At 41.7% G+C, this 17,950-nt stretch overlaps 1 protein-coding gene across 1 annotated transcript; it reads left to right on the top strand.

Moving 5' to 3' along the window:
- The first annotated feature begins 16,983 nt into the window (after positions 1-16,983).
- LOC142783960 (uncharacterized) lies at positions 16,984-17,532 on the top strand. Its single transcript, XM_075882584.1, has one exon. It carries the CDS (start codon positions 16,984-16,986, stop codon positions 17,530-17,532), a length of 549 nt encoding a protein of 182 aa, XP_075738699.1.
- The last annotated feature ends 418 nt before the right edge of the window (positions 17,533-17,950 follow it).

The following is a 17,950-nucleotide window of genomic DNA, read 5'->3' as shown; positions in this document are numbered from 1 at the left end:
TATGAATAAGAATGTACAGGAAGTTTTATTCACCTCTGTGATGGTAGCACGCTGTTCGTGAACTCGAAGTACGCGCGATGAGAATGGTGATAATGCAAGGCAGGGCACGCGAGATAGATGTCAATTTTTGTTGTCAGTAAGAAACAAACTCCACATAGACCATTGAAGTGCTTGGGTAAGTGCTAGTAAATGATGTTATCCCAACTAATAGAAGGCACAGCGCAAGAACCGCTTAACCGAAAGCACGAGAAGTGGCCTTACCCATGCATCCAGTTACAAACTTAGTGCATAGTACAGACAGCAAACCAAATAAAGTATATGAATATGAATGTACAGAAAGTTTTATTCACCTCTATGATGGTAGCACGCTGTTTGTGAGCTCGAAGTACGCGCGATGAGAATGGTGATAATGCAAGGCAGGACACGCGAGATAGATGTCAATTTTTGTTGTGAGTAAGAAAGAAACTCCACATAGACCATTGAAGTGCTTGGGTACGTGCTAGTAAATGATGTTATTCCAACTAATAGAAGTCACAGCGCAAGAACCGCCTCACCGAAAGCACGAGAAGCGGCCTTACCCATGCATCCAGTTACAAACATAGTGCATTGTACAGACAGCAAACCAAATAATATATGAATATGAATGTACAGGAAGCTTTATTCACCTCTATTATGGTAGCACGCTGTTCGTGAACTCGAAGTATGCGCGAAGAGAATGGTGATAATGCAAGGCAGGACACGCGAGATAGATGTCAATTTTTGTTATCAGTAAGAAAGAAACTCCACATAGACCATTGAAGTGCTTGGGTAAGTGCTAGTAAATGATGTTATCCCAACTAATAGAAGTCACAGCGCAAGAACTGCTCAACCAAAAGCACGAGAAGCGGCCTTACCCATGCATCCAGTTACAAACATAGTGCATAGTACAGACAGCAAACCAAATAATATAAGAATAAGAATGTACAGGAAGTTTTATTCACCTCTATGTTGGTAGCACGCTGTTCGTGAACTCGAAGTACGCGCGATGAGAATGGTGATAACGCAAGGCAGCACACACGAGATAGATGTCAATTTTTGTTGTGAGTAAGAAAGAAACTCCAAATAGACCATTGAAGTGCTTCGGTAAGTGCTAGTAAATATTGTTATCTCAACTAATAGAAGTCACAGCGCAAGAACCGCTTAACCGAAAGCACGAGAAGCGGCCTTACTCATGCATCCAGTTACAAACATAGTGCATAGTACAGACAGCAAACCAAGTAATATATGAATATGAGTGTACAGAAAGTTTTATTCACCTCTATTATGGTAGCACGCTGTTCGTGAACTCGAAGTACGCGCGATGAGAATAGTGATAATGCAAGGCAGGACACGCGAGATAGATGTCATTTTTTGTTGTCAGTAAGGAAGAAACTCCACATAGACCATTGAAGTGCTTGGGTAAGTGCTAGTAAATGATGTTATCCCAACTAATAGAAGTCACAGCGCGAGAACCGCTTAACCGAAAGCACGAGAAGCGGCCTTACCCATGCATCCAGTTACAAACATAATGCATACTACAGACAGCAAACCAAATAATATATGAATATGAATGTACAGAAAGTTTTATTCACCTCTATGATGGTAGCACGCTGTTCGTGAACTCGAAGTACGTGCGATGAGAATGGTGATAATGCAAGGCAGGACAGGCGAGATAAATGTCAATTTTTGTTGTGAGTAAGAAAGAAACTCCACATAGACCATTGAAGTGCTTGAGTAAGTGCTAGTAAATGATGTTATCCCAACTAATAGAAGTCACAGCGCAAGAACCGCTTAACCGAAAGCACGAGAAGCGGCCTTACCCATGCATCCAGTTAAAAACATAGTGCATGTTACACACAGCAAACCTAATAATATATGAATATGAATGTAAAGAAAGTTTTATTCAGCTCTATGATGGTAGCACGATGTTCGTGAACTCGAAGTACGCGCGATGAGAATGGTGATAATGCAAGAGAGGACACGCGAGATAGATGTCAATTTTTGTTGTGAGTAACAAAGAAACTCCAAATAGACCATTAAAGTGCTTGGGTACGTGCTAGTAAATGATGTTATCCCAACTAATAGAAGTCACAGCGCAAGAACCGCTTAACCGAAAGCACGAGAAGCGGCCTTACCCATGCATCCAGTTACAAATTTGTGCATAGTACAGGCAGCAAACCAAATATTATATGAATATGAATGTACAGAAAGTTTTATTCACCTCTATTATGGTAGCACACTGTTCGTGAACTCGAAGTACGCGCGATGAGAATGGTGATAACGCAAGGCAGGACACACGAGATAAGTGTCAATTTTTGTTGGGAGTAAGAAAGAAACTCCAAATAGACCATTGAAGTGCTTGGGTACGTGCTAGTAAATGATGGTATCCCAATAGAAGTCACAGCGCAAGAATCGCTTAACCGAAAGCACGAGAAGCGGCCTTACCCATGCATCCAGTTACAAACATAATGCATAGTACAGACAGCAAACCAAATAATATATGAATATGAATGTACAGAAAGTTTTATTCACCTCTATGATGGTAGCACGCTGTTCGTGAACTCGAAGTACGTGCGATGAGAATGGTGATAATGCAAGGCAGGACACGCGAGATAGATGTCAATTTTTGTTGTGAGTAAGAAAGAAACTCCAAATAGACCATTGAAATGTTGGGTAAGTGCTAGTAAATGATATTATCCCAACTAATAGAAGTCACAGCGCAAGAACTGCTTAACCGAAAGCACGAGAAGCGGCCTTACCCATGCATCCAGTTACAAACAAACTGCACAGTACAGACAGCAAACCAAATAAAATATATGAATACGAATGTACAGAAAGTTTTATTCACCTCTATGATGGTAGCACGCTGTTCGTGAACTCGAAGAACGCGCGATGAGAATGGTGATAATGCAAGGCAGGACACGTCAGATAGATGTCAATTTTTGTTGTCAGTAAGAAAGAAACTCCACATAGACCAATTAAGTGCTTGGGTAAGTGCTAGTAAATGATGTTATCTCAACTAATAGAAGTCACAGCGCAAGAACCGCCTAACCGAAAGCACGAGAAGCGGCCTTACCCATGCATCCAGTTACAAACATAGTGCATAGTACAGACAGCAAACCCAATAATATATGAATATGAATGTACAGAAAGTTTTGTTCACCTCTATTATGGTAGCACGCTGTTCGTGAACTCGAAGTACGCGCGATGAGAATGGTGATAATGCAAGGCAGGACACGCGAGATAGATGTCAATTTTTGTATCAGTAAGAAAGAAACTCCACATAGACCATTGAAGTGCTTGGGTAAGTGCTAGTAAATGATGTTATCCCAACTAATCGAAGTCACAGCGCAAGAACCGCTTAACCCAAAGCACGAGAAGCGGCCTTACCCATGCATCCAGTTACAAACATAATGCATAGTACAGACAGCAAACCAAATAATATAAGAATAAGAATGTTCAGGAAGTTTTATTCACCTCTATGATGGTAGCACGCTGTTCGTGAACTCGAAGTACGCACGATGAGAATGGTGATAATGCAAGGGAGGACACACGAGATAGATGTCAATTTTTGTTGTAAGAAAGAATCTCCACATAGACCATTAAAGTGCTTGGGTACTTGCTAGTAAATGATGTTATCCCAACTAATAGAAGTCACAGCGCAAGAACCGCTTAACCGAAAGCACGAGAAGCGGCCTTACCCATGCATCCAGTTACAAATTTGTGCATAGTACAGACAGCAAACCAAATATTATATGAATATGAATGTACAGAAAGTTTTATTCACCTCTATTATGGTAGCACACTGTTCGTGAACTCGAAGTACGCGCGATGAGAATGGTGATAACGCAAGGCAGGACACACGAGATAAGTGTCAATTTTTGTTGGGAGTAAGAAAGAAACTCCAAATAGACCATTGAAGTGCTTGGGTACGTGCTAGTAAATGATGGTATCCCAATAGAAGTCACAGCGCAAGAACCGCTTAACCGAAAGCTTGAGAAGCGGCCTTACCCATGCATCCAGTTACATAGTGCATAGTACAGACAGCAAACCAAATAATATATGAATATGAATGTACAGAAAGTTTTATTCACCTGTATTATGGTAGCAGGCTGTTCGTGAACTCGAAGTACGCGCGATGAGATTGGTGATAATGCAAGACAGGACACGCGAGATAGATGTCAATTTTTGTTGTGAGTAAGAAAGAAACTCCAAATAGACCATTGAAATGTTGGGTAAGTGCTAGTAAATGATGTCATCCCAACTAATAGAAGTCACAGCGCAAGAACTGCTTAACCGAAAGCACGAGAAGCGGCCTTACCCATGCATCCAGTTACAAACAAACTGCACAGTACAGACAGCAAACCAAATAAAATATATGAATACGAATGTACAGAAAGTTTTATTCACCTCTATTATGGTAGCACGCTGTTCGTGAACTCGAAGTACGCGCGATGAGAATGGTGATAATGCAAGGCAGGACACGCGAGATAGATGTCATTTTTTGTTGTCAGTAAGAAAGAAACTCCACATAGACCATTGAAGTGCTTGGGTAAGTGCTAGTAAATGATGTTATCCCAACTAATAGAAGTCACAGCGCGAGAACCGCTTAATCGAAAGCACGAGAAGCGGCCTTACCCATGCATCCAGTTACAAACATAATGCATAGTACAGAGAGCAAACCAAATAATATATGAATATGAATGTACAGAAAGTTTTATTCACCTCTCTGATGGTAGCACGCTGTTCGTGAACTCGAAGTACGTGCGATGAGAATGGTGATAATGCAAGGCAGGACACGCGAGATAGATGTCAATTTTTGTTGTGAGTAAGAAAGAAACTCCACATAGACCATTGAAGTGCTTGAGTAAGTGCTAGTAAATGATGTTATCCCAACTAATAGAAGTCACAGCGCAAGAACCGCTTAACCGAAAGCACGAGAAGCGGCCTTACCCATGCATCCAGTTAAAAACATAGTGCATGTTACACACAGCAAACCAAATAATATATGAATATGAATGTAAAGAAAGTTTTATTCACCTCTATGATGGTAGCACGATGTTCGTGAACTCGAAGTACGCGCGATGAGAATGGTGATAATGCAAGAGAGGACACGCGAGATAGATGTCAATTTTTGTTGTGAGTAACAAAGAAACTCCAAATAGACCATTAAAGTGCTTGGGTACGTGCTAGTAAATGATGTTATCCCAACTAATAGAAGTCACAGCGCAAGAACCGCTTAACCGAAAGCACGAGAAGCGGCCTTACCCATGCATCCAGTTACAAATTTGTGCATAGTACAGACAGCAAACCAAATATTATATGAATATGAATGTACAGAAAGTTTTATTCACCTCTATTATGGTAGCACACTGTTCATGAACTCGAAGTACGCGCGATGAGAATGGTGATAACGCAAGGCAGGACACACGAGATAAGTGTCAATTTTTGTTTGGGAGTAAGAAAGAAACTCCAAATAGACCATTGAAGTGCTTGGGTACGTGCTAGTAAATGATGGTATCCCAATAGAAGTCACAGCGCAAGAACCGCTTAACCGAAAGCTTGAGAAGCGGCCTTACCCATGCATCCAGTTACATAGTGCATAGTACAGACAGCAAACCAAATATTATATGAATATGCATGTACAGAAAGTTTTATTCACCTGTATTATGGTAGCAGGCTGTTCGTGAACTCGAAGTACGCGCTATGAGATTGGTGATAATGCAAGACAGGACACGCGAGATAGATGTCAATTTTTGTTGTGAGTAAGAAAGAAACTCCAAATAGACCATTGAAATGTTGGGTAAGTGCTAGTAAATGATATTATCCCAACTAATAGAAGTCACAGCGCAAGAACTGCTTAACCGAAAGCACGAGAAGCGGCCTTACCCATGCATCCAGTTACAAACAAACTGCACAGTACAGACAGCAAACCAAATAATATATATGAATACGAATGTACAGAAAGTTTTATTCACCTCTATGATGGTAGCACGCTGTTCGTGAACTCGAAGAACGCGCGATGAGAATGGTGATAATGCAAGGCAGGACACGTCAGATAGATGTCAATTTTTGTTGTCAGTAAGAAAGAAACTCCACATAGACCATTGAAGTGCTTGGGTAAGTGCTAGTAAATGATGTTATCTCAACTAATAGAAGTCACAGCGCAAGAACCGCCTAACCGAAAGCACGAGAAGCGGCCTTACCCATGCATCCAGTTACAAACATAGTGCATAGTACAGACAGCAAACCCAATAATATATGAATATGAATGTACAGAAAGTTTTGTTCACCTCTATTATGGTAGCACGCTGTTCGTGAACTCGAAGTACGCGCGATGAGAATGGTGATAATGCAAGGCAGGACACGCGAGATAGATGTCAATTTTTTTATCAGTAAGAAAGAAACTCCACATAGACCATTGAAGTGCTTGGGTAAGTGCTAGTAAATGATGTTATCCCAACTAATAGAAGTCACAGCGCAAGAACCGCTTAACCGAAAGCACGAGAAGCGGCCTTACCCATGCATCCAGTTACAAACATAATGCATAGTACAGACAGCAAACCAAATAATATAAGAATAAGAATGTTCAGGAAGTTTTATTCACCTCTATGATGGTAGCACGCTGTTCGTGAACTCGAAGTACGCGCGATAAGAATGGTGATAATGCAAGGCAGGACACGCGAGATAGATGTCAATTTTTGTTGTCAGTAAGAAACTCCACATAGACAATTGAAGTGCTTGGGTAAGTGCTAGTAAATGATGTTATCCCAACTAATAGAAGTCACAGCGCAAGCACCGCTTAACCGAAAGCACGCGAAGAGGCCTTACCCATGCCTTCAATTACAAACATAGTGCATAGTACAGACAGCAAACCAAATAATATATGAATATGAATGTACAGAAAGTTTTATTCACCTCTATGATGGTAGCACGCTGTTCGTGAACTCGAAGTACGCGCGATGAGAATGGTGATAATGCAAGGCAGGACACGCGAGATAGATGTCACTTTTTGTTGTGAGTAAGAAAGAAACTCCACATAGACCATTGAAGTGCTTGGGTACGTGCTAGTAAATGATGTTATCCCAACTAATGGAAGTCACAGCGCAAGAACCGCCTCATCGAAAGCACGAGAAGCGGCCTTACCCATGCATCCAGTTACAAACATAGTGCATAGTACAGACAGCAAACCAAATAATAGATGAATATGAATGTACAGAAAGTTTTATTTACCTCTATGATGGTAGCACGCTGTTCGTGAACTCGAAGTACGCACGATGAGAATGGTGATAATGCAAGGGAGGACACGCGAGATAGATGTCAATTTTTGTTGTAAGAAAGAATCTCCACATAGACCATTAAAGTGCTTGGGTACTTGCTAGTAAATGATGTTATCCCAACTAATAGAAGTCACAGCGCAAGAACCGCTTAACCGAAAGCACGAGAAGCGGCCTTACCCATGCATCCAGTTAACTACATAGTGCATAGTACAGACAATAAACAAAATAATATATGAATAAGAATGTACAGGAAGTTTTATTCACCTCTATTATGGTAGCACGCTGTTCGTGAACTCGAAGTACGCGCGAAGAGAATGGTGATAATGCAAGGCAGGACACGCGAGATAGATGTCAATTTTTGTTGTCAGTAAGAAAGAAACTCCACATAGACCATTGAAGTGCTTGGGTAAGTGCTAGTAAATGATGTTATCCCAACTAATAGAAGTCACAGCGCAAGAACCGCTTAACCGAAAGCACGAGAAGCGGCCTTACCCATGCATCCAGTTACAAACATAATGCATAGTACAGACAGCAAACCGAATAATATAAGAATAAGAATGTTCAGGAAGTTTTATTCACCTGTATTATGGTAGCAGGCTGTTCGTGAACTTGAAGTACGCGCGATGAGATTGGTGATAATGCAAGACAGGACACGCGAGATAGATGTCAATTTTTGTTGTGAGTAAGAAAGAAACTCGAAATAGACCATTGAAATGTTGGGTAAGTGCTAGTAAATGATGTTATCCCAACTAATAGAAGTCACAGCGCAAGAACTGCTTAACCGAAAGCACGAGAAGCGGCCTTACCCATGCATCCAGTTACAAACATAGTGCATAGTACAGACAGCAAACCAAATTATATATGAATATGAATGTACAGAAAGTTTTATTCACCTCTATGATGGTAGCACGCTGTTCGTGAACTCGAAGTACGCGCGATGAGAATGGTGATAATGCAAGGGAGGACACGCGAGATAGATGTCAATATTTGTTGTGAGTAAGAAAGAAACTCCAAATAGACCATTTAAGTGCTTGGGTACGTGCTAGTAAATGATGTTATCCCAACTAATAGAAGTCACAGCGCGAGAACCGCTTAATCGAAAGCACGAGAAGCGGCCTTACCCATGCATCCAGTTACAAACATAATGCATAGTACAGAGAGCAAACCAAATAATATATGAATATGAATGTACAGAAAGTTTTATTCACCTCTATGATGGTAGCACGCTGTTCGTGAACTCGAAGTACGTGCGATGAGAATGGTTATAATGCAAGGCAGGACACGCGAGATAGATGTCAATTTTTGTTGTGAGTAAGAAAGAAACTCCACATAGACCATTGAAGTGCTTGGGTAAGTGCTAGTAAATGATGTTATCCCAACTAATAGAAGTCACAGCGCAAGAACCGCTTAACCGAAAGCTTGAGAAGCGGCCTTACCCATGCATCCAGTTACATAGTGCATAGTACAGACAGCAAACCAAATAATATATGAATATGAATGTACAGAAAGTTTTATTCACCTGTATTATGGTAGCAGGCTGTTCGTGAACTCGAAGTACGCGCGATGAGATTGGTGATAATGCAAGACAGGACACGCGAGATAGATGTCAATTTTTGTTGTGAGTAAGAAAGAAACTCCAAATAGACCATTGAAATGTTGGGTAAGTGCTAGTAAATGATGTCATCCCAACTAATAGAAGTCACAGCGCAAGAACTGCTTAACCGAAAGCACGAGAAGCGGCCTTACCCATGCATCCAGTTACAAACAAACTGCACAGTACAGACAGCAAACCAAATAAAATATATGAATACGAATGTACAGAAAGTTTTATTCACCTCTATTATGGTAGCACGCTGTTCGTGAACTCGAAGTACGCGCGATGAGAATGGTGATAATGCAAGGCAGGACACGCGAGATAGATGTCATTTTTTGTTGTCAGTAAGAAAGAAACTCCACATAGACCATTGAAGTGCTTGGGTACGTGCTAGTAAATGATGTTATCCCAACTAATAGAAGTCACAGCGCAAGAACCGCTTAACCGAAAGCACGAGAAGCGGCCTTACCCATGCATCCAGTTAAAAACATAGTGCATGTTACACACAGCAAACCAAATAATATATGAATATGAATGTAAAGAAAGTTTTATTCACCTCTATGATGGTAGCACGATGTTCGTGAACTCGAAGTACGCGCGATGAGAATGGTGATAATGCAAGAGAGGACACGCGAGATAGATGTCAATTTTTGTTGTGAGTAACAAAGAAACTCCAAATAGACCATTAAAGTGCTTGGGTACGTGCTAGTAAATGATGTTATCCCAACTAATAGAAGTCACAGCGCAAGAACCGCTTAACCGAAAGCACGAGAAGCGGCCTTACCCATGCATCCAGTTACAAATTTGTGCATAGTACAGACAGCAAACCAAATATTATATGAATATGAATGTACAGAAAGTTTTATTCACCTCTATTATGGTAGCACACTGTTCATGAACTCGAAGTACGCGCGATGAGAATGGTGATAACGCAAGGCAGGACACACGAGATAAGTGTCAATTTTTGTTTGGGAGTAAGAAAGAAACTCCAAATAGACCATTGAAGTGCTTGGGTACGTGCTAGTAAATGATGGTATCCCAATAGAAGTCACAGCGCAAGAACCGCTTAACCGAAAGCTTGAGAAGCGGCCTTACCCATGCATCCAGTTACATAGTGCATAGTACAGACAGCAAACCAAATATTATATGAATATGCATGTACAGAAAGTTTTATTCACCTGTATTATGGTAGCAGGCTGTTCGTGAACTCGAAGTACGCGCTATGAGATTGGTGATAATGCAAGACAGGACACGCGAGATAGATGTCAATTTTTGTTGTGAGTAAGAAAGAAACTCCAAATAGACCATTGAAATGTTGGGTAAGTGCTAGTAAATGATATTATCCCAACTAATAGAAGTCACAGCGCAAGAACTGCTTAACCGAAAGCACGAGAAGCGGCCTTACCCATGCATCCAGTTACAAACAAACTGCACAGTACAGACAGCAAACCAAATAATATATATGAATACGAATGTACAGAAAGTTTTATTCACCTCTATGATGGTAGCACGCTGTTCGTGAACTCGAAGAACGCGCGATGAGAATGGTGATAATGCAAGGCAGGACACGTCAGATAGATGTCAATTTTTGTTGTCAGTAAGAAAGAAACTCCACATAGACCATTGAAGTGCTTGGGTAAGTGCTAGTAAATGATGTTATCTCAACTAATAGAAGTCACAGCGCAAGAACCGCCTAACCGAAAGCACGAGAAGCGGCCTTACCCATGCATCCAGTTACAAACATAGTGCATAGTACAGACAGCAAACCCAATAATATATGAATATGAATGTACAGAAAGTTTTGTTCACCTCTATTATGGTAGCACGCTGTTCGTGAACTCGAAGTACGCGCGATGAGAATGGTGATAATGCAAGGCAGGACACGCGAGATAGATGTCAATTTTTTTATCAGTAAGAAAGAAACTCCACATAGACCATTGAAGTGCTTGGGTAAGTGCTAGTAAATGATGTTATCCCAACTAATAGAAGTCACAGCGCAAGAACCGCTTAACCGAAAGCACGAGAAGCGGCCTTACCCATGCATCCAGTTACAAACATAATGCATAGTACAGACAGCAAACCAAATAATATAAGAATAAGAATGTTCAGGAAGTTTTATTCACCTCTATGATGGTAGCACGCTGTTCGTGAACTCGAAGTACGCGCGATAAGAATGGTGATAATGCAAGGCAGGACACGCGAGATAGATGTCAATTTTTGTTGTCAGTAAGAAACTCCACATAGACAATTGAAGTGCTTGGGTAAGTGCTAGTAAATGATGTTATCCCAACTAATAGAAGTCACAGCGCAAGCACCGCTTAACCGAAAGCACGCGAAGAGGCCTTACCCATGCCTTCAATTACAAACATAGTGCATAGTACAGACAGCAAACCAAATAATATATGAATATGAATGTACAGAAAGTTTTATTCACCTCTATGATGGTAGCACGCTGTTCGTGAACTCGAAGTACGCGCGATGAGAATGGTGATAATGCAAGGCAGGACACGCGAGATAGATGTCACTTTTTGTTGTGAGTAAGAAAGAAACTCCACATAGACCATTGAAGTGCTTGGGTACGTGCTAGTAAATGATGTTATCCCAACTAATGGAAGTCACAGCGCAAGAACCGCCTCATCGAAAGCACGAGAAGCGGCCTTACCCATGCATCCAGTTACAAACATAGTGCATAGTACAGACAGCAAACCAAATAATAGATGAATATGAATGTACAGAAAGTTTTATTTACCTCTATGATGGTAGCACGCTGTTCGTGAACTCGAAGTACGCACGATGAGAATGGTGATAATGCAAGGGAGGACACGCGAGATAGATGTCAATTTTTGTTGTAAGAAAGAATCTCCACATAGACCATTAAAGTGCTTGGGTACTTTCTAGTAAATGATGTTATCCCAACTAATAGAAGTCACAGCGCAAGAACCGCTTAACCGAAAGCACGAGAAGCGGCCTTACCCATGCATCCAGTTAACTACATAGTGCATAGTACAGACAATAAACAAAATAATATATGAATAAGAATGTACAGGAAGTTTTATTCACCTCTATTATGGTAGCACGCTGTTCGTGAACTCGAAGTACGCGCGAAGAGAATGGTGATAATGCAAGGCAGGACACGCGAGATAGATGTCAATTTTTGTTGTCAGTAAGAAAGAAACTCCACATAGACCATTGAAGTGCTTGGGTAAGTGCTAGTAAATGATGTTATCCCAACTAATAGAAGTCACAGCGCAAGAACCGCTTAACCGAAAGCACGAGAAGCGGCCTTACCCATGCATCCAGTTACAAACATAATGCATAGTACAGACAGCAAACCGAATAATATAAGAATAAGAATGTTCAGGAAGTTTTATTCACCTGTATTATGGTAGCAGGCTGTTCGTGAACTTGAAGTACGCGCGATGAGATTGGTGATAATGCAAGACAGGACACGCGAGATAGATGTCAATTTTTGTTGTGAGTAAGAAAGAAACTCGAAATAGACCATTGAAATGTTGGGTAAGTGCTAGTAAATGATGTTATCCCAACTAATAGAAGTCACAGCGCAAGAACTGCTTAACCGAAAGCACGAGAAGCGGCCTTACCCATGCATCCAGTTACAAACATAGTGCATAGTACAGACAGCAAACCAAATTATATATGAATATGAATGTACAGAAAGTTTTATTCACCTCTATGATGGTAGCACGCTGTTCGTGAACTCGAAGTACGCGCGATGAGAATGGTGATAATGCAAGGGAGGACACGCGAGATAGATGTCAATATTTGTTGTGAGTAAGAAAGAAACTCCAAATAGACCATTTAAGTGCTTGGGTACGTGCTAGTTTATCCCAACTAATAGAAGTCACAGCGCAAGAACCGCTTAACCGAAAGCACGAGAAGCGGCCTTACCCATGCATCCAGTTACAAACATAGTGCATAGTACGCACAGCAAACCAAAAAATATATGAATATGAGTGTACAGAAAGTTTTATTCACCTCTATGATGGTAGCACGCTGTTCGTGAACTCGAAGAACGCGCGATGAGAATGGTGGTAATGCAAGGCAGGACACGTGAGATAGATGTCAATTTTTGTTGTCAGTAAGAAAGAAACTCCACATAGACCATTGAAGTGCTTGGGTAAGTGCTAGTAAATGATGTTATCTCAACTAATAGAAGTCACAGCGCAAGAACCGCTTAACCGAAAGCACGAGAAGCGGCCTTACCCATGCATCCAGTTACAAACATAGTGCATAGTACAGACAGCAAACCAAATAATATATGAATATGAATGTACAGAAAGTTTTGTTCACCTCTAAGAGGGTAGCACGCTGTTCGTGAACTCGAAGTACGCGCGATGAGAATGGTGATAATGCAAGGCAGGACACGCGAGATAGATGTCAATCTTTGTTGTGAGTAACAAAGAAACTCCACATAGACCATTGAAGTACTTGGGTAAGTGCTAGTAAATTGTTATCCCAACTAATAGAAGTCACAGCGCAAGACCCTCTTAACCGAAAGCACGAGAAGCGGCCTTACCCATGCATCCAGTTACAAACATAGTGCATAGTACAGACGGCAAACCAAATATTATATGAATATGAATATACAGAAAGTTTTATTCACCTCTATTATGGTAGCACGCTGTTCGTGAACTCGAAGTACGCGCGATGAGAATGGTCATAACGCAAGGCAGGACACACGAGATAGATGTCAATTTTTGTTGTGAGTAAGAAAGAAACTCCAAATAGACCATTGAAGTGCTTGGGTACGTGCTAGTTTATCCCAACTAATAGAAGTCACAGCGCAAGAACCGCTTAACCGAAAGCACGAGAAGCGGCCTTACCCATGCATCCAGTTACAAACATAGTGCATAGTACGCACAGCAAACCAAATAATATATGAATATGAGTGTACAGAAAGTTTTATTCACCTCTATGATGGTAGCACGCTGTTCGTGAACTCGAAGTACGCGCGATGAGAATGGTGATAATGCAAGGGAGGACACGCGAGATAGATGTCAATTTTTGTTGTGAGTAAGAAACTCCACATAGACCATTGAAGTGCTTGGGTACTTGCTAGTAAATGATGTTATCCCAACTAATAGATGTCACAGCGCAAGAACCGCTTAACCGAAAGCACGAGAAGCGGCCTTACCCATGCATCCAGTTAACTACATAGTGCATAGTACAGACAGCAAACCAAATAATATATGAATAAGAATGTACAGGAAGTTTTATTCACCTCTGTGATGGTAGCACGCTGTTCGTGAACTCGAAGTACGCGCGATGAGAATGGTGATAATGCAAGGCAGGGCACGCGAGATAGATGTCAATTTTTGTTGTCAGTAAGAAACAAACTCCACATAGACCATTGAAGTGCTTGGGTAAGTGCTAGTAAATGATGTTATCCCAACTAATAGAAGGCACAGCGCAAGAACCGCTTAACCGAAAGCACGAGAAGTGGCCTTACCCATGCATCCAGTTACAAACTTAGTGCATAGTACAGACAGCAAACCAAATAAAGTATATGAATATGAATGTACAGAAAGTTTTATTCACCTCTATGATGGTAGCACGCTGTTCGTGAGCTCGAAGTACGCGCGATGAGAAGGTGATTATGCAAGGCAGGACACGCGAGATAGATGTCAATTTTTGTTGTGAGTAAGAAAGAAACTCCACATAGACCATTGAAGTGCTTGGGTACGTGCTAGTAAATGATGTTATTCGAACTAATAGAAGTCACAGCGCAAGAACCGCCTCACCGAAAGCACGAGAAGCGGCCTTACCCATGCATCCAGTTACAAACATAGTGCATTGTACAGACAGCAAACCAAATAATATATGAATATGAATGTACAGGAAGCTTTATTCACCTCTATTATGGTAGCACGCTGTTCGTGAACTCGAAGTATGCGCGAAGAGAATGGTGATAATGCAAGGCAGGACACGCGAGATAGATGTCAATTTTTGTTATCAGTAAGAAAGTAACTCCACATAGACCATTGAAGTGCTTGGGTAAGTGCTAGTAAATGATGTTATCCCAACTAATAGAAGTCACAGCGCAAGAACTGCTTAACCAAAAGCACGAGAAGCGGCTTTACCCATGCATCCAGTTACAAACATAGTGCATAGTACAGACAGCAAACCAAATAATATAAGAATAAGAATGTACAGGAAGTTTTATTCACCTCTATGTTGGTAGCACGCTGTTCGTGAACTCGAAGTACGCGCGATGAGAATGGTGATAACGCAAGGCAGCACACACGAGATAGATGTCAATTTTTGTTGTGAGTAAGAAAGAAACTCCAAATAGACCATTGAAGTGCTTCGGTAAGTGCTAGTAAATAATGTTATCCCAACTAATAGAAGTCACAGCGCAAGCACTGCTTAACCGAAAGCACGCGAAGAGGCTTTACCCATGCCTTCAATTACAAACATAGTGCATAGTAGAGACAGAAAACCAAATAATATATGAATATGAATGTACAGAAAGTTTTATTCACCTCTATGATGGTAGCACGCTGTTCGTGAACTCGAAGTACGCGCGATGAGAATGGTGATAATGCAAGGCAGGACACGCGAGATAGATGTCACTTTTTGTTGTGAGTAAGAAAGAAACTCCACATAGACCATTGAAGTGCTTGGGTACGTGCTAGTAAATGATGTTATCCCAACTAATGGAAGTCACAGCGCAAGAACCGCCTCATCGAAAGCACGAGAAGCGGCCTTACCCATGCATCCAGTTACAAACATAGTGCATAGTACAGACAGCAAACCAAATAATATATGAATATGAATGTACAGAAAGTTTTATTTACCTCTATGATGGTAGCACGCTGTTCGTGAACTCGAAGTACGCACGATGAGAATGGTGATAATGCAAGGGAGGACACGCGAGATAGATGTCAATTTTTGTTGTAAGAAAGAATCTCCACATAGACCATTAAAGTGCTTGGGTACTTGCTAGTAAATGATGTTATCCCAACTAATAGAAGTCACAGCGCAAGAACCGCTTAACCGAAAGCACGAGAAGCGGCCTTACCCATGCATCCAGTTAACTACATAGTGCATAGTACAGACAATAAACAAAATAATATATGAATAAGAATGTACAGGAAGTTTTATTTTGGCAAGCAGCGTTACGGCTGGTTGACTCGCATCTAAAAACTACGCATTCTTTGTGCAGATTTTCAGCAAGTTTCCGTCGCAGCCTGTTCCCGTCGCTGCCGTAGCGGCCTGTTTCTTCTGGGCCAGCGTGGTTTTCGACAGGATTTAGTGCGCCGGCGCAGTCTGCTCTTCGAATCAGCGTTTTTATCGTTGAATTCATCGACGAGATCCGACGCCCGCATTTATCGTGCTGCCACGAGATCTGTTACCGAGCAGCGCTTGGTGCCTGCCCCTTCAGGCCTATATAAGGACGTCGCAAGTGCTTCGTCTTCATTTGGCAAGCAGCGTTACGGCTGGTTGACTCGCATCTAAAAACTACGCATTCTTTGTGCAGATTTTCAGCAAGTTTCCGTCGCAGCCTGTTCCCGTCGCTGCCGTAGCGGCCTGTTTCTTCTGGGCCAGCGTGGTTTTCGACAGGATTTAGTGCGCCGGCGCAGTCTGCTCTTCGAATCAGCGTTTTTATCGTTGAATTCATCGACGAGATCCGACGCCCGCATTTATCGTGCTGCCACGAGATCTGTTACCGAGCAGCGCTTGGTGCCTGCCCCTTCAGGCCTATATAAGGACGTCGCAAGTGCTTCGTCTTCATTTGGCAAGCAGCGTTACGGCTGGTTGACTCGCATCTAAAAACTACGCATTCTTTGTGCAGGTTTGTGGTATTCAAGTTGTCTTTTCTTATTTCTTTTTAATTCTTAGCCGTGACTGCTGCTTTTGCCAAGTTGTTACATTGTATACTGCACTATGCCTACTAATACCGAGCTTGCTAAGCGAATAGACGCGCTCGAAAGTCTGTTCGATGGTAGGCTTGAACGTGTGGTTGCAGACCTTGTTTCTAAGTGTTCTAACAAGCTACATGAACTCGGCCTTGATCAATGCGCAACTCTGGCGGAAAGTGTTCAGCACTTAAGTGATGTTTTTGATGACATGAGGGTGAGGCAGGACGAGCTGGTGACTGCGAACCGCGCACTCTCCGCAAAAAATGAGGCGTTGGAAAAAAAAGTTGCTGATCTAGAACAGTATTCTCGACTGAATAATGTTGAGATAAAGGGTGTTCCGGTCACGCAAAATGAAGATTGCCTTGCAATCGTGAAAACCATTGGCAATGCCATCGGCTGCTCTGTTTCTCCCTCTGACTTGGACGTTGTCCATCGTGTGGCCACAAAGTCTAAGGAGAAGAACATTATCGCTCGCTTTTGTTGCCGCGAGAAGAAAGGCGAGTTTGTTCGTAGGGCTCGCAAAGCCCGTCTACGTACTGGCCAAATTGGCTTTTCTGGTTCCACTGATGCTGCTGTGTTCGTTAATGATCACCTTACTGTCGAGAACAAACGCTTGTTTTCTAAGGCACTAGCTCTTAAGAAGGAGAAGAGCTGGCAGTTTTTATGGACGGACAACTGCCAGATTAAGGCTCGTCAGACTAGCAGCAGCAAAGTGTTCATCTTAAAGTCTGAGAACGACCTTCGGGTTTTCAACTAAGTCGCGTGTTATCGATTCTAGGGACAATTCTCTCTCTCTCTCTCTTTTTCTAATTTTTTTTTGTCCTTGACGAGTACTTGTCAATCATGTCCTTTTCTGCTGAAGAATTTATTTCGTTTCTATCTGACAATCAACGCTCTCTAGTTCATTTCAATGCACGTAGCTTGCGAAGGAATCACGACAACATTAATAGTTTCATTCACTCTACCAGACACTCTTTTTCATTTATATGTATATCAGAAACCTGGCTTTCCGATGTGGATGCTAATCTATATGGTTTTACGTCGTACAAATCTGAATACTGTCATCGTGCATCTGACAACTATGGTGGCTCAGCCATTTTCATTTCTTCTGGCATTAATTATATTCGCAGATTGGACCTTCATATTACCATCCCCTATTGCGAATCAGTTTGGAT

The sequence above is a fragment of the Rhipicephalus microplus genome, unplaced genomic scaffold (assembly GCF_043290135.1).
Source record: "Rhipicephalus microplus isolate Deutch F79 unplaced genomic scaffold, USDA_Rmic scaffold_13, whole genome shotgun sequence".
NCBI classification, from domain to species: Eukaryota; Metazoa; Arthropoda; class Arachnida; order Ixodida; family Ixodidae; genus Rhipicephalus; species Rhipicephalus microplus.
The sequence above is the reverse complement of the archived record's forward strand: the minus strand, read 5'-3'. Positions and strand labels throughout refer to the sequence as shown.